This window comes from Marmota monax, unplaced genomic scaffold, assembly GCF_021218885.2.
Source record: "Marmota monax isolate L192 unplaced genomic scaffold, Marmota_monax_Labrador192_F-V1.1 WCK01_AAM20220418_F8-fsc00235, whole genome shotgun sequence".
Taxonomy (NCBI): Eukaryota; Metazoa; Chordata; class Mammalia; order Rodentia; family Sciuridae; genus Marmota; species Marmota monax.
The window spans coordinates 1,633,538-1,655,416 of NW_026693185.1; the positions used below are offsets into that span (position 1 = coordinate 1,633,538).

At 50.3% G+C, this 21,879-nt stretch overlaps 1 protein-coding gene across 3 annotated transcripts in view; it reads left to right on the forward strand.

The window, feature by feature from the left end:
- The window catches only part of Galnt17 (polypeptide N-acetylgalactosaminyltransferase 17), a 358,134-nt gene that overhangs the window by 262,783 nt on the left and 73,472 nt on the right, over positions 1–21,879 (forward strand). For all 3 annotated transcript variants that reach the window (XM_058583038.1, XM_046456026.2, XM_058583039.1), the window contains one exon: positions 11,953–12,070. In XM_058583038.1, coding sequence (XP_058439021.1) covers positions 11,953–12,070 — 118 coding nt within the window. The remainder of the gene's footprint in view (positions 1–11,952; positions 12,071–21,879) is intronic.

Sequence of the window (21,879 nt, forward strand, 5' to 3'; positions counted from 1 at the left end):
GTGCAGCAGGACCTGACTGGGTAGAGCCATCGCGTGTCTGGGAGGGAGCGGGCACAGGTGTGTTGTAAGGCTCCCCAGGGGACCCCCAGGTGACTCCTGGCTACGCTGCAGTCTTGGTCCTCTGGCTCTGCTGGCGCCATCTGTGACCTCTGGAGGAGGCTCTGGAGCTTAGCGGAGCCGTGCTCTCAGCCTCTGCCTACGCCTGGCTGTCCTGGCTGGACACTGTTCTGGATTAGCGTAAGTGTTGGTGTCAGGTGGGGACCATGGGTCTCGCCCTTGCTTTTGCGGGTCCTAACGGGCATCCCCTAGGCTATGGCTGCCTCTGGATGAGGTGCCCCGCAAATCGACTGTGGTATTGTTTGACCACTTTCTTAAAACTACTGCTAATCTAGCCCTTAAATAAGCAAAGCCATCAGAGACCTGAGGTCCTGATGGGTCATTTGGGCCCTGAAAATGGTCATCTCCCTGTCTTGGAGTCCTTGGGTAAGCCCTGCGGGGAAAACCCGAGTATCTGAAGATGTGGACTTGTAGAGCTCATTGGGCTTACTGAAGAGGCATGGGGCCATGGCCCGTGGAGCACGCCTGCCATCCCTGCAACCCTGGAGGCTGAGGCAGGAGGAGCGCATGTTTGAGGCCAGCCTCAGCAATTCAGCAAGATGCTGTCTCAAAATAAAAAAAACAATAAAAGACCAGGGGTGAAGACCCGTGGTAGAGTGCCCCGGGGTTCCATCCCCAGTACTGATAATGAGAGAGAGAAGAGGCACCGCAAGGAGACTTCAGGTGACTCAGGACTTGGGTGAGGGCCTTAGTGATCAGGTCACCATTCTCCTTGAGAGGCCTTTGGACTACAGCCCCATGAAGTGGCTGCGTGCGGTGGGTACAAGAAACCTGGGGTCCGCCTTCTCTGAAGGGCGGGCAAAGCCATACTGTGTGCAGACCTGCCCCAGCACCCCTCCTGCGCTCCGCCCCTCTGGGCTCAATCACCCACTTTTAATTCACTTTTCCCACAGTTGCATTTCTCGAGCCACAGCAGAGAAGTCCTCCATGGGCCACAGCCCTCCGGCCTCAGCGCAGAGCACACCTTCTGACGGTGGGGCTTCCCACGCGCATCCCTGGCCCTTCATCAAAGTGCTCCTGGCTGAGGCCGGAGCTGGGGGACAGAGGCTGGCCTAGCATGCCCCGGCCCTGCCTTGGCCCCAGCACCACCAAAAAATAAATAAAAATGTTCCTGCCTCAGCCTCCACAGGTGGAGAGGAGTTCTTGTCCTTGTTCTGCAGTTGGCACAGGAGCTGATGTGTCCTCCACATCTTCCCCTCCATCAGGTCCCTACTATCCTTTCCAAGCTACCTCCCCACAGCCACCTGGTACCTTGCCATCCAGCTGCACTGCCCTCGAGGGCTTTGTGGTTCAGAACAGAGACTGGCAAGGTCTTCTATGAAGGCCAAGCAGGACACAGCTCAGGCTTTATGAGCCAAAAGGCAAAACCAAGACCATTGCAGAGACTCCTAAGAGCAAAGCGCAATCTCCACAAATGTTTTATGGACGAAATCCAAAGAAGTAATAATAACAGCTGTAATTTATTTTATAATCCAGATCTACTTATGAGAATAACCTGAATTTTGGGGGGTAGAGAAAGACTTTGCTCTATTGAGTGTGGAAGTAACTGTTCCTGTCATGAAATAGTTACAGATATTCACCTGTAAAAACCCCCATGACACGGCCAGGCAGACGGGGCCATATAGTTGACTGATGTCTATTCTAGACCTTTCCTCTTTTCCTCTTCCCAAAGCATTTGCCCAGTCACGTCTTGTTTCACAAGACACCTAACCAGACGCTTTAAAGAGAGAGAGAGAGAGAGAGAGAGAGAGAGAGAGAGAGAGAGAGAGAGAGCACGTGTGCGTGTGAAGTGCTGGTGGCTGATAACGTCTTGATGTGTTCCCACCTCTTAAGAAACATTGTGCTTTGATAGAAATCGTCTTGCAAATCAGTTTCTCAAAGCCTAAAGAAAATATGATTAACAAAGAGAAAAAGTGTTATCCTGAGAAAATTGCTTATGGGAAAGATCTTACTGGAGCCTCAAGACGGTCTGTATTTCAATGAAGTCAGTGAGCTGAGGAAATGTGTCTGGACTGGCAGCTCCAATCCCACTGGCATTTTCTGCATCTGTGAAAAATCACACTCTGGAGAGATGAGGAGTGTGTCCCTCATCCTCCAGTGCAGACTTCCCCGATCCTGAGGAAGTCTTGGCGGCATGAATCCTCACCCCAGCAAGAGAGGAGCCAGGCTGCCTCATCTGAGGGGAGTGCTGGCCTCGGGTCAGCACTTGTGTGCTGAGGACTGACTGCATTCAGGTTTTGAAAGGCAGGGCACTTACCCTTTGGTGTTTATATGTGCAGCAGAGGCAAATGGCCCCTGAGTATTAAATGAGTGCACCGCGCCGGTGGAGAATCCGACACAAGCCAGCCAACTGCTTCCCCAAATGATATTTTTAACATTTAGCAGCTGCAAGTTCCCAGAAATCTCCAAAGCGGGACCACTTATTCCACCAGCGCGAGAGCTCTTAGCTGCTGCTGGTTTTAGCTGATCTTGTTGAGAAGGGCGTGGGGACTTCGGCGGGTGCAGAGTGGGGGCCCCAGGGCTGTTCCTGGCTCTGTGCCTCCTTCATACGTCTATGTGCTGCCAGCTCACGTCCCCTTTGCTGGCGTCTGGATCTTGAACGCCCCCCACCAAGTTCACCTGTCAAAGGCGCTCCCCCAGGGTGGTGCCACCAGGTGGCCTGCAACCCCAGGGTGTGGGGCCTAGTGGGGAGGCTGGGGCTTCTGGAGCAAGACCCCAGTTCTTCCTCTGCTTTGCTGACCAGGAGGTGAGCAGTATTGCTCCATGGTGTGGCCATCCAGCACCCCCACCAGAGGCCTGAGACCAACGCACTCAGCTGAGCTACCCCTGGAGCCTTTCAAACCAGAAGCCAAGACAGACCTTTCCAAAGTGGACTGTCTCAGGTGCCTGTGAGGGTGACCAGAAGCTGGCTGACTTCATCCCGGAGCCTCAGTTCGTCTGCCCGACAATGGGGCTGATGTTATCCACCCAGGAGAGCTGCTCTGAGGTTAGAAATAATCACGAGATGCCCCAGTGCGGCTCCCACGCATTGAGGAGCCTAGTGGTGACTCTGCTGGCCTGTGTGGTGTGCCTGCACCTGGCCCTCCCGTCTCCTCCGCCCTGCTGGTCACCTCCCATACCAGCCCCCACCAACGGGTGGCTGAAGGAGGGCAGCTCCCCCTCAGGACTTGATCTCTTCCTTAGGAGATGATGTCAAAGAGTTCCTGGTGTATGACAGGGTCACAAAGTGCACTGAAATAAGTGAATTTTGATGAACCAAGTTACTTATTGCCAAAGAAGTTGACCGTGCAGTCCTCCCTTGGTGTCGTGGGTCAGGAGGCTATTTCCCGGACCCCCTCTATGGATGCCCAAATCCACAGTGCTCAAGTTCCTTAAATAAAATGGCAAGTGGCATAATATTTGTGCATAATCTGCTTTAAATCATCTCTGGCTTTCTTACAATGCCCAGCGCAGTGTGAATGTCATGCAGATAGCTGTTGCGCTGCATTGTTTAGGGAATAATAACAATCAAAAACCTAGACATGTTCAGTACAGATGCAATTATTTTTTTCAAATATTTTCAATCCAGAGCTAGATGAACCTGTAGATGCAAAACCTGTGGGCACGGAGGCCACTGTGTACCAAAGTACCCAGCACTCATTGTACCCCGAGAGCAAGATTTGCAGAAGTTCCCGTTCCAGGGATGGCATTGAGTCATACATGCTTTCCCTGCAGTGGGTCCTGGATGGGAAGGTGTTGGCAAGCCAGCCTGGGTCTTGGCTGAAACAGAGCCAAGACCAAGGGAAGTAGCGGGTGGTTGAGTCTGAGGTCAGAGAAAGGTGGCAAGTTCCAAAGAGAGGGAGATGGGGAAAGAGGCAATGGGCAGCCATGACTCTGGGGTCAAGGACCATCAGCCTGACATCTTTGTAGGCGTGGCCACTGGAGCTGGCTGGGTCTGGGAGAGTGGCAGGAGATAAAAGGTGGCCAGGCAAGCCAGGGGCAGACACCAGCACCCAGAGCAGGGCCAAGGCGCTGAGCGCAATGCCAGCAAATGCCCAGACGGGGAGCAAGGGACCAGCAGGAGACCTCTCCTCCAGGGCTTCCATCTAAAGACAGCTCGTCACCTGTCTATAGGCTGCGACCAGCCGTCTCTGACTTCTGGCTCCTCTCTCTGTCCACCTCGGGAGCCTGCTCTCCCCTCACCAACAGCCCGGCCCACCCATGTGTAACCTGGGCCACCACAGCTTCAACACTAAGGGACAGTAAAGAAGAGTGTCTGCTTGGCCGCTAGGTTGGTGCCATGTGCTTTGATACCTTCTGGTGCTTGGGACCTGGTTTAGACTAGGCTCCCTGGATGGCCTCACAGGCAGTTCACTGGGTTCGAAAGTGAATCAATATCTTGGTCCCTGCACAGAATCCTTCCCTTACAAACGCTGATGAGGCCTTCAGAACTGAACAGGTTCAGGGAGCCATGGGGGATGGGATTTCACACACACATTCCTGAACACCCATGCAGAGGCACAGGCTGCACCCAGGACAAGCTGAGAAGGACAAGACCTAAAGTCAGCCTGGGCCACCTGAGGGCCAGGTACCCCTACCCCTCAGCCACTAGCCAGGTAGTTTTTTGCATTAGTCAGATTTCCCTTATTTAACAAAATACATGAGCTAGTCAACTTAAAAGAGTGGAAAGGTTCATTTGGCTTAGAGTTTCAGAGGTTTTAGACCATGGTCCCTGACAGGTAGTTGAGGCACAGTCCAGGCCCCATTAACCATGGAGAGACTGAGTCACGGGCAGGCAGGTGATGGCAGAAAGTGGCAGAGCTTCGGGGCAGTGGCAACCCAGCTGCTTCCCTATCCCAGTGGATGAGCTGCACTGTGCCCTTAGCCCCTCTGGGCTCTGCTGAGGCAGGGCCTCTCCAGGTAGCCCAGGGACACTCTGTCCGTGCCGCTGGGCTTCAGCCTTCCTAGTGGGTCTTTTCGGTTGTGCAGGACTAACAAAGGGAATGGCCTCTGGCCTCTGCAGGAGGAACAGCCCTGGATGCCCCTGGCGGTCTCTCCCAAGCTCAGCACCCCTGGGAACAGGGGTCTTTACCTTGCGGTGCTGACCCCAGGGCTGAGAATGGAGAAGAAAACCCGGTGTTTGGACTGAAGCTGAAACATCTCGGGACATTCTCTCCCCAGTGCTAGAGACTCTGCCTGCACCAGCAGGAGGCAGGAGGGGGAGCAGACCCTCCCCCATGCCCCTGCGCTCCCTTCTAATACAGTTGGCACCAGCTGTCTCCAGCTCCATGGTTTTACAGTGGTGATACACATAACATGGAACTTACATTTCTAATGTGTCTAAGTTGGCCATTCAGTGGCCCTGGGTATATTCACAACATTGTGCAATGTCACCACCTTGATTCCAGAACTTTCTCACCACCCCTAATGGAAACCAGTACCCTAAGCCCCACCTATTGCTCCCCACCAAGCCCAAGGCAGCCCCCAGCTCTCTGGACCTGTTCACTGGGGCATTTCATGGGAATCAAACGAGGTGACAAGTGGCATTTTAGTCTATCCTCTACCCCTCACTCGGCGTGGATCCGAGGCCCACCTATGTGTAGCAGCACACTTTGTCTGGCTGGGGATACTTTATCTGTAGGGTGGACACGTTTTGCTAATCTGTGCAGCTGTCTGTGGATATTTGGGTTGCATAGCTGGTGGGAGAGGAAGCGACCCCAGGGTCTGAGCCACCCAGGGGAGCCCTGGAAGCCAGCGGGAGACCTGGCTTTCCTTCTGGGGGGACAGGGGCTCCTGGGGTTTTAAGAGAGGCACAGCCAGGGCCGAGGCAGGTGCCAGTGGGTTGTCTGGCTGCTGTGTAGAAGCTCACGGAGGAGAGGAGGGGCAGGAGAGAGCTGGGTGAGGACTGTAGCCACCAAGCAATGCCATGTCACAATGCTGAGACTGGTGGCAGCGGAGATGGCTGCAGAGTCCCGGTGATTGTGGTGGAGCCTTCAGGGTCTCCAGCCAATTGGCACAAAGGCCAGTACAGAGGTTTCTGCCCAGCACTTGGACAGGTGGGGTTGGTTTCACCAAAACAGGGACGACTGTGGGGAGCGGGTTTGATGGGGAAAGGCTGAAAGCCCCAGGTCAGCTGCGGAGGGGCCTCTGCTGGGCAGGTGGTGGCGTCGAGTGGGCCATCGGAGGCACTGACCTCAGAGGGGGGATTTGGAAGCCATGGAGTCTCAATGCTGTTGAGAGCCCTGGAGTAACAAGATGGCCCGTGAGTGAGTGTGGTCAGAGGAGGCCCAGGGCCATGCTCTGTGGTCCTCCAGCGTCCAATATCAGGAGAAAAAAAGTCGGCCAGGTGGAGAAGAGGGACCAGGAAGATGGCTGAGCATGTGGTGCCCTGAACACCTGATGGAGCCCCTGCCTGCAGGGAAAGGGAGGGTCAACTGCGTTGCTCGGGTGAGCGGGTGCCCATGACGGGCCCTGGGATCTGACGTTGGATCCCGACGACTGGCCCTCTTGACCTTGGCAAAGGCAGTGCAGGGGAGCCACGGGGTCCCACTTGGAGTAGACCTAGGAGGGAGCTGGAGAGAGGGGTGGACACCAGGTGTAGCCAGGCCCCTAAGGGAGCCTGGCTATGAGAGGGAGCGACGAGGGAGGACGGGCAGCCAGGAGGGGCCTGGTCCTGGGGACACCCTGCCCAAGAAGGCAGCTGACCTATGCCCTGTGTGTGGGGGGGTAGGCGTCTACTGGACGGAAGCCCATGGGTAGCAAGAGGGGACAAATCTCTGTTAGTGCAGTGCTCGGCCTCGGCTGAGAGTGAGGTGGACGATACGATCCCAGTGAAAGGAAGGCCGGGCTGTTGAGCCTAGTAAGTGGGTCCTGTGTGGTGTGGACATTCTCTGGGGTGTGCTGGTTTCTTGGGAGGATGGGAAGCAAGGTCATGTTGACAGTGGGTAAGGAAGAGGGGACTGGGGCTCAAGGAGGCCGGGGAAGGGGGCTTGAGGAGAGCCGGAGGGGCAGTGTGGAGTTCGCGGTGTGTTCAGAGGGCAGCTAGACCCTCACAGTGCCTGTGGTTCCTCCCACTGTGGCCAGAGGTGCGGGTGGCTGGGGACAGAGTGTACTGTGCACCAACACTGGGCTTTGCCCACCAAGAACCACAAAGTGCGACGTGACTGGGCCATGAAGAGGGGTGGCAGAAAATGAACTGGGAAGGACAGGGTGCTAGGGGAGACCTGAGCCTGCACCCGCTTCACCCAGGGGGTGCCGCGGAGGGCGCACAGGATGGGTCTTTGTTGCTGCTCAGGGACGCTGAGCAGGAATGGAGAGCCCCTCCTGTCCAGGGAAAAAGCCTGGGCCTGTCCTCCTGGCTCCCCTTGGCTCGTCTCTCCCTCGCTGAGCTGGAACTCCTGTGCATGTCGCCTGCATTTTGTGTGATGGCAAAATTCTCTTCTCCTCTGTAAAGGAGCCACCCGGCTCTGGCAAATCCTTACTACAACCACCACTGTGAACAGTTCTGGGTTGGAATGTTTGTGCTGATGGCAGGTCACCAGGTCACCACAGTGGAGTGTAAACAATGAGCCTGGAAGTGCCAATCTAGGACCTCATCAGTGCCCAAATGCCATTGACTGCGGCTCGCATGGCCGAGCAGGTGATGAGGATGCTTCAGAGGGGATGTGGGGCCACGCTTCACTCTGGGCTTGTTGATCATGAGGACCAGGTGGGCTGACCGGCCACCCTGCATGGGGTGGGAAGTGGCCTTCTGCTGGAGAATTGCTTCTCCCAGACAGAGGCAAGGACGGCCACTCAGCGTCCCAGGTCCCAAGTGGTCTCTCCCTGAACTCATGCCTACAGTGACCGCCCCCTGTGGGCAGGGTGCGTCCTGATCATCCACGAGGCCAGCTGGTCAGGAGCAGCCGCCAGGAGCCCCATGTGCTCCCCACACTATGAGGAAGGCAGGGCCCAGTTTGTGCAGGTCTTGGCTTTCTGCCTCCTTCCAGGGGAGACCACCTCTGGGCTCATTTGGGACTCTGTGCAGCCCCTCCTCCCCGCAGGCTCCTCTTGACTCTGTGACAGATTTCCTGTGGCCTTTAGGGGGCCTTTTGCATGACACTGTCCCTGTTGGGTCCACATCTCCACTGCGCTAGGACCGGCCCCTACCCCTTGTCTTCTGGCTCTGCCAGCCTGGGGTCAGATGGAGGCCTGGCCTGCTGTGGCCTCCCATGGACCCTGGTGCCAGCCTGGGCAGCTGACCTGCCCCAGCCTTGTGCCCATGGAGGAGCCACTGAGGGAACGTCATTGTTCTGTTGTGAGCAGCCCTGGGACTTCTGTAGAGCCTGGTCCCAGGCACTGAGAAGAGCAGGGACCACAGGGGAGGCCCAGGCAAGTCCTATGGGAAACCACCTCTCCTTGCCACCCACCTCGTCCAGGTAAAACCAGACTGTACTGAAATACCAGGCTGCCTGGCAGAGAGTGGGATCCAAGGGTCTCAGAGCGGGATCCGGCAGGAGGATGGGCCTGTGGCCGCTGAGCCCTGACCCCTCCAGCTCTGCTGTCCCTCCTGCCCTCTTCTCTCTTTCCCTCTCTCCTCTTCCCTCTCTGCCTCCCCATTTTTGGGGGTACTGGGGATTGAACTCAGGGGTATTTGACCACTGAGCAACACCCCCAGCCCTATTTTGTATTTTATTTAGAGATAGGGTCTCACTGAGCTGCTTAGCGCCTAGCTGTTGCTGAGGCTGGCTTTGAACTCCGGATCCTCCTGCCTCAGCCTCCAGGGTTTCTGGGGTTACAGGTGTGCACCACCGCACCCAACCTTCCCTCTCCCCCTTTCTTCCTTCCTTTCCTCCTCCTTGCCCTGCCTCCTCCTCCCCCCCACCCCTCACTGAAGCCCACTTCCTTGCTGTCTGGCTGGCCCCAAGGCTCCCCAGGCTTCCCCACCAAGCATGACCCCTAGACCTGTTTGTTCCCCAGTACTCAGCCAGCGCCTTCCCTGGTCCGAGAGGTGGCAGGTGGCAACCACCAAAAGCAAAGAGAACTTTCAGGGACAGCCTCTCTGCTCTGGGGAGGGACCTAGCAGTTAGGTGTAGACGGGGCCCCCCAGGATGGTTCTGCTGGTGTAACACAGACTCCTGAGCCTCAGATCTGCAGTCACACTCCACAGCCCAGCAGGGGAAGCAGGACCTGCATCTTCTAAGGAGCTATGGGGTGGGGGGCTCATTTGGTGGACTGGACGGATCTTTGGGAACCATTCCTGTGGACCACAGGGCTGTGCACTTGGCCATTCCCTCCAGAGTGTGCAGCCTCTTCCCTGTGGTTTTAAGGTCCCTGCTTGCCTTTGGAGTCAGGAAGTAGCCTTGGAAAAGGATCCTACCTACATGGCTTGTTGACCCTGGGCATTTTCAGACTCTAAGCGTAGGCTGTGGGGGAGATATTGCTGTAACTCCTCAGAACTTACCAGTTAACGCAGGGGCTCTCCATCCCTCCGCTCTGCAGACGCCATCCTGCCCGAGATGCCCCTCACCCTCCCAGCAGAAGTGTCACTGCCTGCCTGCGGTCTCGGTGACCCGGCTCCAGCTCTCTAAGGCTGACCTTCCTGCAGTTCCCCCCCACCTGTGACACGGCTTCTTCTTTCTTTCTCTTTTTCTTTGAATCCTAAGTAGGAGAAGATGGCACATGTCACTGTCACCACTTGGTTTCAAAGAACAGAAACTAACCTAATACTGTCCAAGTGGAAGAAGGACCTCAAGGTCACTCAGGACTCCTATGCTCCAGGGGCCAGGAGCAAAGCCACCTGCCTAGCAGATGGTGAGGCCAGGACACCAGGCAGCCACTCTCCACATGGCCTCGCACCTTCCCTTCTCCGCTGTGTGCCTGCTCCGCCCTGGCTCAGCCACCCACTGCCCACCAGAGCTGCTCCAGATCGGCAGCCGGAGCCCCCAGTGCATGAGTCTGCCTGGTTCTGGCTCCGGGAGGAAGGGGATTCAGCTGGCCTGGTTTGGGATCAGGGCTTATTTCTGATTGGGTTGCCTGAGACCAGGGGTGGGCTCATGGAGCGCCTCTCCAGGTTCTCTGAGGGGGCCAGGCTGGAGGGAAGAGTGACCCGGAAGGCACTGCTATCCCGGCTGTAGTGATGGTGGCACACTCTACCTGCTGGGGGCGGTGTCCTCTGTACAAAGGCATGCTTGGCGGGCAGTTTCTGGAAAAGCCTGGACAGCCCTCACAAAAAAAGGACAGAGGCACATGATTTATTGAGTGCCTGCTGTATGCCCCCGGCACACTGCACGTCTTCTTTTGTTTGGCTCTGTGGAGGTGACCCAGGGTCTCCAGCACTGTGGTGGCTATGCAATCTCAGTGTTCGGTGGCATTAGACTCTGAACATTGTGCTCCGCCATGAGCCCCCGCCTGCCCCTCACATGGGAACAAGAGCTCTTCCAGGGTCGGAATGTGGACATGAAGGTCAACATCAGAGTAGCCGTCCGAATGAGCAGGCAAGCGCCTGAGGCTGGGGCCCGAGATTCAGTTCAAGAGCGTCCTGCCCAGTGGCCACCTGCTGGCCCCAGGGGAGCGTCCATGAGTCTCCCGCAGGAGATGCTGTTTCTGGCCTTTGGCAGTGGAATTGCTAGCTCATCCGTGAGGCTTTCTGGAGAGTGCGGTCAAGCTTAAGGCCTGAAATCAAGAGCTTAGGAGTTAGACAGGCCCCGAGCTCTTCTCTGCAACTCAGAGCAGGCCACTTGGTTTCCCGGGGCCTCAGCTGTTGGTGGAAATGGATCTGCCTTCTTCACAGGGTCATGGAGGTGGTTACCTGGAGAGTGCACGGACACTGCCTTGTATCTTGTGCTTGAGGTAGTAATCACTCAATAAAGGGTTGTAACACTGATTCTTATTACATTTATTATAGCTACATATTTATGATATTATTTATCCTAATGTTATCATATTTACTTTTAGTTGCTTGAATTAAGGAAATATGCCTGGAGTTTCTCTTCTCTCTGTAGCACCAGAAAAATACCTTAGACATAGTAGATGCTGAGAATTTGTTTGCTGAAAAAAATTATTACACAAGGATGCCTATAAATCTGGAAACCAAGGCAAGAAAACACGGCAATTGTAGATCAATGCTACCCTGCGATCCTGGAGAGACACAGGGTGGAGCGTGGCCCGTGGGTGTCTCTCATGAACAGCGCACAGTGTGAAGCGTGGCCTGTGGGTAAATGGTGCATGGTCCCTGTACCATATGGAACCGCAGCACATGTGTGAGGGCAGCATGTCTGTCAGGTCCTGCACACAGGACCCTGTGCGATGTCACCACACATGATCTTTCACAGCATTGGTCTCTGACATTAGCCTCTTCCAGAAGAAGCAATTGAGAAGATGCATATATAAAAAAAAATAAAATAACAATCTTGGTTTTCAGACATTTGAGGCCCCCGTAGGTGACCTTGCTGAGATCATCTTCCCACCATTTGTTCTCGATACCTGTGGGCCCCGGTAGCCTGATCTCTGAGGGTTCAGGGCAGGAGGACATGAGTGACGGTGGAAGTCACTGCTGTCCTTCAGCTTCTCTAAAACCCTTGAGACTGACTGTGGACCCCCATGCTGTTTCTCCACTGTCCCCAGAGTGCAGCGAGGGCCACTTTCCATGTGTGTAGACAGCACATGTGTGTGAGATCAATCCCCGAGCAGTTGACCAGGGAGCTGGCCGTCCCTGGACCCCGCAGGGCCCCTTGCTTTCCTGCAGCCACCAGTAGCCTGATGGCTGGGTGCTGAGTGGAGGCCCCAGGAGAGGCTGGAGTGGAACCGGCACCTCCAGGGGCCTCTGGGTGGATGCTTCCCTGCATCAGCCGCTCTTAGCTTCTCTCTCTCCTGCAGGACGCCAGCCATGATCGGCTGTTCCTTCGTGGTCAACAGGAAGTTCTTTGGGGAAATCGGTCTTCTGGACCCTGGAATGGACGTGTACGGAGGAGAAAACATCGAGCTGGGAATCAAGGTTGGTGAGGTGGCGTCCCTCCCTCCTGACGTCTTCGTGGTGTTGCGCGGAGCTGCTGAGTCTCCTTGGCACCGTCGGTTATTCTCCTTGGCAGGCAGATGTGTGAGCAGGGTCCTCCGCCTTCTTGAATGGGGAAGGCTCCCCTTGCCCTCTCTGGGGGGTGGCCGGCTTGCTTAGGCCTGGTGGCCTACTCTGGGTGTCACCCAGGGAGTTGGGTTCCCACTCATGCCCAACTCTACTCTGTCCTTAAGTTCGTCTTACAACTAAGCCATCTCCTTGAATACGATGTCCATGCCCAGGTAAACTCAGGATGCTGGAGGAGGGAAACACCACATCCTGGGTCTCCTATTTCTCAGAAGCACTTCCCAGAGAGTCTGAAGGAGAACGGGGAGGGAACCGGGTAGCTGTTACTGGCCGGTCATCCTCCCAGTCATGGATTTTACTCGCTGAGCTCTGTCGGAGCTTGTATTTGAAAAAGAGAGTTTCACTGTGAAATGGGAAAGTTGGAAGCCCCCAGTGCATCCGGCCTCCAGTTGTAGAGTCAAGTAGGGACTCCTTAAGTGCTTGGTGACGAGTCCTTGTTGGACCATATTTTGGTCCAGCTCCTGAGCCTGGTCCTAGGGTTCTGCACTCTGTAGAGTCAGGCTTTAGCCAGAACCTCCTCAGTCAGGGGTCAGGTCCAGGGGAGCCGCTCCCTCCAAGCCTGAGCCTGGTGCATAACTAATCAGGCTCCTCACCCCGCACCACGCCAGTGAGAATCCTGCCCACCCCTTCGCTTCCTCAGTGGTTTTCTGTGCACTGACCCCACCCTGCTCCCAGCTGTAAATTCACACTTGCTGTATTTGGAGCTGGGCCCAGTCTCTCCTGCTACAGAGTCGCATTGCCATTGTCCCTGACTCTTGTGAGGGGCCTGGACAGAGTCTGCTTTGACGAGCTCAGCAAGTGTTACGGAGGGATTTTCTCTTCAATGCAGTAACCACTTTCCAGGAGACCCGCTTCTCCTGCCTGCGTGTCCACCACCACGCTGGGAAGATGCTGGTGGAAAAGCCAGGCTTGGGTCTGTGCTGGCCCCCTCCACACCCCGCCTGTAGGGCCCTGGGAGCAGGTGTATGGGGACACCTCAGAGCACGGTCAGAATGCTAATTTCCTCTGCATTTGTTCTAACTTCTCGGGTGCGTTTTCTTTTGTATTCAACCCCTGCACAAGCCCTGGGCAGAACCCGCTCCTCAGGAATGCCCGCTCTTAGCGTCTGCTCCATTGGTTTATCCCTTGGTACCTAGCCCCTTTAGGACACCCTACTGTCCCCATCCACCCTCAGCTCTCTGTGGATTGAAAGACCCTGTGTCCTCATGATGTTCAGAATATCGGGGCTGCGTTAAATGAAGGGGGAGGCGGGGACCTTCCCTGGATCCTAAAATTGCTCCCCTTTCAAGAGGGCAGGTTCTGCTTCCCGGGCTTTGATTTCCAGGCTGGGTTTTTCTCTGGGTGGACTTTGTGCAGGATTCTTCTAGAGCCCAGCAATTCAGAGGCCCATGAGCACAGCCAGCCCTTGCCTGTCCATCCCTTCTGAGTGCAATTGCCGACGGGACCTGGGTCCAGCGTGCTGACACTCAGCCTCACCCTAACCCGACCTGCTCCTCTCTCCCTCCTCCGCCCGTCTCCTGCCTTGGCACTTGGGCTCCTCATCCTGGGTTTGCTTATTCGTTAGTTCTCTCTTCCACGTCAATAGGTCACAGATCAGTGGGGCACGGATCTTTCTCGCCCCAGGTGTGTAGGACCACGCCTGATCTGTGGCCAGATCGGAGTTTGTGGATTAAAGATTGAACAAGTTCCCTGGAAACCTGACAGGAGTAGAGGCAGTGGGGGGTCGGGGCACCCGCCAGCTCGGAAGGCAGCGAGGGCTACGGAGAAGGCAGGACACGCGGCCCAAGAGGAGGCAGCTCAGAGAACCCCGTATGGAGCAGTTGAGCTTTCGTTTCTTTGCATTTTATCTTGAAGACATGAAAAATTTCAGGATCTGCGTGCCATGAGAAGGGCACCAGGCCCTGGGAGAAAGAAAGGGCCAGAAGCTTGGGCCCGGGAGGGACGGAGTGGGGTGATGCCCTGCCCCACAGACATGCTAGCAGCGGGGCATCTGGGAGGACCCTCCAGAGCTGCTGTTCTCTGGGACAACAGAGGCTGTGACAGCAGCACTCACTGCTCACCAGAGAGAAGGAGTTCATTTCCCACACCCACAAACCCATCTGCTCTTCTTTCTTCTGCACTTGTAGGTTTATTTTTTGATTGTTTTTGTAGGTGTGGATGGACAGCATGCCTTTATGTTATTTGTGTATTTTCCTATGTGCTGAGGATCGAACCCAGTGCCTCCCGTGTGTGAGGCAAGCGCTCTGCCACTGAGCCCCAGCCCCAGCCCCCTGTAGATCTATTTCTAACAGCATTACTGAGCCTGCCAACACAGAACAATCACACGTCTTTAAGGTGCACAGCGGGATGTTCTGACACACGTACGTTCTGAAATGATCACCCCACTGACCTCATAAACCTATCCACACCTCCTCCATGGTTGCCACTACCGGGGAATTTCATTTAAGATCCATCTTGTTATCAAATTAGAAGTATGCAGCTCAGTGTTCTTACCTGCCACCACCGCCCAGTACTTTACACCCCCAGGAATGACTCACCCTGCCTGCAGCGACATGGAGGACAGGTCTAAGGGAGGCCATTCTGCTCGGTGGTGGCTGTCCCCATCCCCAGAGGAGACGGGGACTCCTCAGTCCTGCCTCCAGCCCAACCCTGAACCCGAGGGCTTTGTCCCCAGTCTAGGGACCAGCCAGCCTCCGTCCTACTCCCTGGGAGTACCGCAGTGAATGGCCCAGGCCACGGCCCCAAGCTTCACATCTCCATGGCCGTCACCGCCCTGGGTGCCCCGCCACGTCTTCAGGAGAGTGTCCGCAGGGTCTGAAGCATAGTCCCCCCATGGAGTACCATCGCCTGCTTCTTGTGGCCCACCCAGCACATGCAGCACACAGGCGAGAGACCTAGGAGGGATTTTGCCTCTCGCGTCCCACAGGCCACATGGTCCTGCCACTGAGAGCTGACTTTTGGCAGAAGCCTTGTTTTTCAGCATTGTTAAAAAAATTTTATTGAGACTTAATTTTAATTGTACAGATTTCATGTGTGGCATGTGACACTTTGATGACAGGTACACATTGTGTAATGATCAAGTCGGGACAATTAACATTTATCATTTCTTTGTGTCAAGAACCTTTGAATACCTCTCTTCCAATTATTCTGAAATGCATGAGAGAAGGGTGAGGGGAAGGAAGTGGAAGGTACTGGGGAATGATGTCGACCAAATGATATTCTTATAGCATGTGCTCCTACAAATATGTAAATGTGCTACCTATAGTGAACCAATGGACGTATGGAAAAAAGAAATACATAAGAGATTGCTATGAGCTGTAGTCGCCCTACTGCGCTGGGTAGAACACCAGAATGTACTCCTCCTGCCTGTTAGGAGGAGAATTCTGAAATGTTGGTAAAATTTTGTAATGTTGGATTTCTACCCTGAGCAAATGAGGGGAATTTAGATGCTTTGTCTGTTACTGTTTTTTTCCCCCTCAAAGCAAATTGCTAAATGAAGAATTCAGTCATTACATTTTATGCTAATTTCTCTTACTTTAATTCAACATTTTATTATGGAAAACTTGAGACATACACAGAAATAGATTCAGCGTAGTGCATCCACGTGTGTTCATCATTCAAGTTCAACAAATGTCAACATTCTGCTGTTTGTTTTTTCAGTAACTGCTTCTCGACTCTTTCAAAGCAAATCCCCAGACATCATGTCATTCCACCTATAAATACTTAAGAATGCATTGCAAATATAGGAAGACTTTTTCAAACATAGGCTTTGCATAGTATTACCGTTAGCACAATTTAATATCCAATTCCTGTTCTCTCAGAAATAATTCTGTTGTATTTCCTCAAAATACATATTCTTTACAGTTGGTGCATTCAATTAAGAATTCAGGGAGGGATTCAAGATGGCGGGCTACAGGAAGGCTGCATTCCTGGTTGCTAGTGGCTTCGTACTCAGGCAGTGGGAGTACTGCTTCTCAGCGAAAGATGGATTTCAGTGAATTCTATACTGGACAGTCAGCACATCTTGGAGACTCAGAAATTTGGGCTCATTGAACAAAGAAGAAAGAGTACTTTGGACCCAACTAGGTTGCAGCTGCAGTGGCAGCACAGGTTTGCCACAGAGCGGAGGGAGAACACAGAAGCATAATGGACAGATGTGGACAGAAACACCTGGAATCAGGAAGGCAGCCTGGACTTAGCTGATCCAGAGGCTGCACAGAGAAGAGGTGTTTACAAATGCTGTCTGTTTCTCCACTGGCTGCAGAGAGCTGAGGCAGGAGCATCTGGAGGAGGCCATGCTGCAGCTGCTGTTGTGGAGCTGGGAGGTCATAGAAAACATGGTCACACTGTCCTGGCAAGTGCCTACTGTGTAGCTAAAGGAATAGGAGCAAAAGATGTACAGAGAAGGTCATACCAGGGAGATTCAAGTTGGAAAAGCCAAGAGGAGCCCAATTGGTTTTCCCTTTGAGTCTGGCAGCTCTCATGACCAGCTAAGGTGAGTGGGGAATCTGACAGGCAGGTGTGAACACTCAGGACTCAGCCTCGGAAGGCTGTGTTGGTGGGCAGCAGAAGAGTGAGGGACTGGCTCCCCTGCCCTTGGAGGAGAATTCCTGGAGGCTCCAGACTCCCTACAAAGATTAGCAATGGCCATGCTGTGGGGTGTGTTGATCTAATCTCTCCAGAGCAGACACCACCTTAACGTCCCTGAGGCCACATTAGACTTGAGCCTCCAGAACTCCCCTCATAGAACTCTGGAGTGCAAGGATCTGGTCTGTGAAGACAGAACTCCAACCGACAGCTCTTCCATCATACCTTATACAGGGGAAAAGGAAAGCTGAGACTTATCTGAACCAGCTTCAGTTTTAAGCCACACCAGCTGAGAGCTTGGTGAACAACACAAAAAGAGGAAGGGGTTAACAGACCCCAGTGAAGGACATTTACAGGCAGTAACCAGTCATCCTTGTTAACTATTTTTCATTAAGAATCTTTCTTCCATTTGTTTTTTGTTTGTTTGTTTGTTTTGGTGTTCTTGCTGTGTTCATTAGTTCATGGACATATATACATATACATAGTTGCTTCTTTTTCCATTGTAAGCATTTTTTAAATGTAGTTATTTTTCTTTGTCTTGTCTTTTGAGGGTTAGGGTTTTTATCTTATTTATTTTGTTGTTATTGTTGTTGTTATTTTTATTTGTTTGCTCTCTTGTTTCTCTTTCCCTGTTTTCTTGAGAATGAGGTGGACATCCAGATATAGGAAGCATTCAGAACCCCAAAGAGACAAATCAAAGAAGAACCTCTTCATGCACATTATAATTAACATGCCTAACATATAGAAAAAGAATAGAATTTTAAAACCCTCGAGTGAAAAAGTCAGGTCACATTTAGAAGCAAGCCAATCAGAATCACTTCTGATTTCTCAGCATAAACTGTAAAAGCCAGAAGGGCTTGGAAGGATGTGTTCTAAGTCCTTAAAGGAAATAACTGCCAACCACACTTGCTATAACCAGCAACTATATCCTTCAAAGTTAAGGGGAAATAAAACCTTCCACAATCATCATAAACTGAAAGAATTCATGACTACTAAGCCAGCGCTACAGAACATACTTATGGAAATACTCCACACAGGAAAAATAAAAAACCCCAGGTCTCACAAATGAACAAATTTCATGAGAAATAGGACCAAGTTAAACATTATAAATAAACCCAAATGGCAGGAATTGTTAAGCATCTCTATATAATAACACTGAATGGAATTTGTTTCAACTCTCCAACTAAAAGACATAGGCTGGCAAAATGGTTTAAAGAACAAGACTCAACCCTATGTTGTTTCCAAGAGACTCACCTTACCGGCGAAGACAGTCACAGGCTGAAAAATGAAAGGGAGGAAATTGATATACTAAGTTAATGAGCCTGAAAACAAGTAGGAGAATCTACTCTCATCTGACAAAGCAGACCTCAAACCAAATTAATCAAAAAATCACAAAAGGGTAATGTCATACCAGTAAAAAGAATAATCCAACAAGAATATGAAACAATAATGAATATTTTTGCCCCATAATGGGTGCAACTGATTACATAAAAGAGACATTAGCCACTGGGGTTGTGGCTCAGTGGCAGAGCACTCACCTAGCATGTGCAAGGCCCTGGGTTCGATCCTCAGCACCACATAAAAATAAATAAATAAAATAAAGATATTGTGTCCAACTAAGAAATAGATATTTTTTAAAAATTTTTTTAAAAAAGAGACATTGGCCTCAGATAGACCCCAGTACAATAATACTGGGTGATTTTAGCACACCTCTCCCACCATTGGACAGGTGATCCAGACATAAAAACAGAAAATATTGTTTGAATGTGAATAATATTATAAATCAAATGGACTTAATAGACATCTATAGAATATTTATTCCAACACCAGCTAAATCTACTTTCTTTCCAGCAGCTCATGAAACCTTCTCAAAAATAGATGATATTATAGGATAAATGAAACACAGTTGGTTCCCTGAGAATATAAACAAGATTGATAAACTTAGTAAAACTAACTAAGAGAAAAAGAGAGAAAACCCAAATTAATAAAATTAGTAATGAAAAGGAAAACATCACCACAGACATCACAGAATTCCAGAGGATCATTAGGGACTATTTTGAAAACTTAACATTCCAATAAATGGGAAAACCTTTAAAAAATACATTTCTGGACATATATAACCTGCCAAAACTGAATCAAGAGGACATAGAAAACTTAGACAGACTAATGACTCGTAAGGAGATAGAAGCAGTAATTTAAAAGCCTTCCCACAAAGCAAAGTCCAGGATTAGATGGTTTCTCCACTGAGTTCTCAGAAACCTTTAAAGAAGAGCTAATGTTAATACTCCTTAATTTATTCCATGAAATAGAAAGGGAGGGAACACTTCTAAATTCATTGTATGAAGCCAATATCATACTCGTACCAAAACCAGGTAAGGACGCATCAAGGGAAAAAACAAATCTACAGACTGATATGATATCCCTGATAAACTTAGAGGCAAAAATACTTAATAAAATATTAGCAAATGGTGTTAAATGCCATACTAAGAAGATTGCATAGTATAAGTAAGTTGGTTGATGGTTTAATATATGCAAATTAATAAATATAATTTATCACAGATAGAATTAAGGACAAAAATCAATTAGTCATTGCAATATATGCAAAGAGAGCCTTTGACAAAATCCAGGACCCATTAGTGTTAAAAACACTGAAGAGACTAGAGATAGAAGGTACCTCCCTCAACATCATGAAGCCTACATATGAAAAATCTCAAAGTCAACCTCATAGTAAATGGGAAAAAACTGAAAGCATTTCCTTTAAAATTTGGAACAAGACAAGGATGCCCATTCTCACCATTCATATTTAATGTGGTGCTTGAAATTCTAGCCAGAGCTATTTGACAAAAGAAGGAAATAAAGGGAACAAAAATAGGAAAGGAAGAAGTCAAATTTTCACTGTCTACAGCTGATTATGATCTGATATGTAGCAGATTCAAAAAAGAAATCCACCAGAAGACTGCTAGCACTTGGGCTGGGGTTGTGTTCACCTAGCATGTTCGCCTAGCACCACATAAAGTAAAATAAAGATATTGTGTCCACCTACAACTTAAACATAAATATTTTAAAAAGAAAGACAGCTAGCACTAATAAATAATTCATCAAAGTAGCAAGTTTCAACAAAAACCAACAGCTTTCCTACATACCAACAATGAATCTGCTGAGAAACAAAGTAGGAAAATAATTTCATTTACAATAGCCTCAAAAAATGAAATAAAATAAAATACTAGGAATAAATCTAATCAAGAAGATGAAAGACCTCTAAAATGAAAACTATAGAACATTGAAGAACTCAGAAGACGGAAAGACCTCCCATGTTCATGGATAGGCATAATCAATATCATTAAAATGGCCATATTGCCAAAAGCAATATGCAGATTCAATGTGATTACCATCAAAATACCAATAACATTCTTCATAGAACTAGAAAAACAGTCCTAAAGTTCATTTGGAAAAATAAAAGACCCAGAATAGCCAAAGCAATTCTAAGCAATGGTGGAGGTATCACAAGACCTGGCTTCAAATTATACTACAGAGCTATAGTAACAAAACTGCATGGTACTGGCATAAAAGTCAACCCACAGACCAATGGCACAGAGTAAGAGACACAGAGACAAACCCACATAGCTGCAGTCATCTGATCCTTGACAAAGATGCTAAAGGAGAAAAGAGTCTTTTAAACAATTGGTGCTGGAAAAAATTGGTTATCCCTATGTAGAAGAATGAAACTAGACCCTTATCTCTCACCTACAGAAAAATCAACTCAAAATGGATCAAACACTAAGGGATTAGACCAGAAACAGTCTAACTCCTAGAATAAAAGAGGATCAGCATTCCAGTATATAACACAAGCAACAGCTTTCTCAATGGGACCCCGAAGCTCAGGAAATAATGCCAAGGGTTAATAAATGGGATGGCATCAAATTAAAAAGCTTCTGCACAACAAACGAAACAATTAAGAATGTAAAGAGAGAACTTAAAGAATGGGGAAAAAATCTTCACTGGTTACTCTTCTGAGAGGATTAATATCTTGAATATATAAGGCACTCAAAAAAATTAACACCATAAAACCAAATAAGGCCATTAATAAATTGGCAAATGAATTAGACAGATGCTTCTCAAAAGAAGAAATAAAAATATCCAACATATATATGAAAAAATTGTTTGACACCATTAGCAATTAGGGAAACACAAATCAAAACTATACTGAGATTTCATCTCACACCGGTCAGAATGGCAGTCATCAAGAATACAAATAAGATTACATGCTGGGGATGGTGTAAAGAAAAGGAACACCTGTGCACTGTTGGTGGGATTGTAAGTTAGAACAACCACTATGAAAATCAGTATGGAGGCTCTCAAAAGACTAGGCATGGAACCACCATATGACCCAGCTACACTCTCCTCTATATTTACCCTAAGGAATGAAAGTCCTCTCACTACAGTGATACACGCACCCCTGTGTATACAGACAGCAGCACAATTCACAACAGCCACACTACGGAGCCAGCCCAGGTGCCCATCAATGGGTGAACTGCACATCAATGGGTGAACGGATAAGAAAACATGGCGTAGACACACAATGGAGTTTTATTTGGTCATAAAGACCAAATGAAATTAGGTCATTTTCAGGAAAATGGATGGAACTTGAGACCATTTAAGCAAAATAAACCAAACTCAGAAGGTCAAGGGTCAGATGTTTTCTCTCATATATGGAAGCTGGAGAGACAGAAGAAAAAGAAAGGTGTGGGGGGAAAAATCTCATGAAAATCCAAGGATGGTCATTAAAGGAGAGGGACCAAGAGGTGAGAGGAGGAGAGGGAGGGGGAAGTGCTGGGGAGTGAGAGGGACCAAACTGTGCTGTCACACTGTGTGCACATAGGAATATGTAACAACAAATCCCATCCTTGTATGCAACTATCATGCACCAATAAAAAAAAGGTGCATTATAGAAAGAAAAAATAATAATTCAGATAATGGTGGCATGGTGGGATACACCTCCAAATCAAGTAACTCTGGAGGCTGAGGCAGGAGGATCAAAGTTTCAAGATCAGTCTGGGCAACTTAAGAAGATCTTGTCT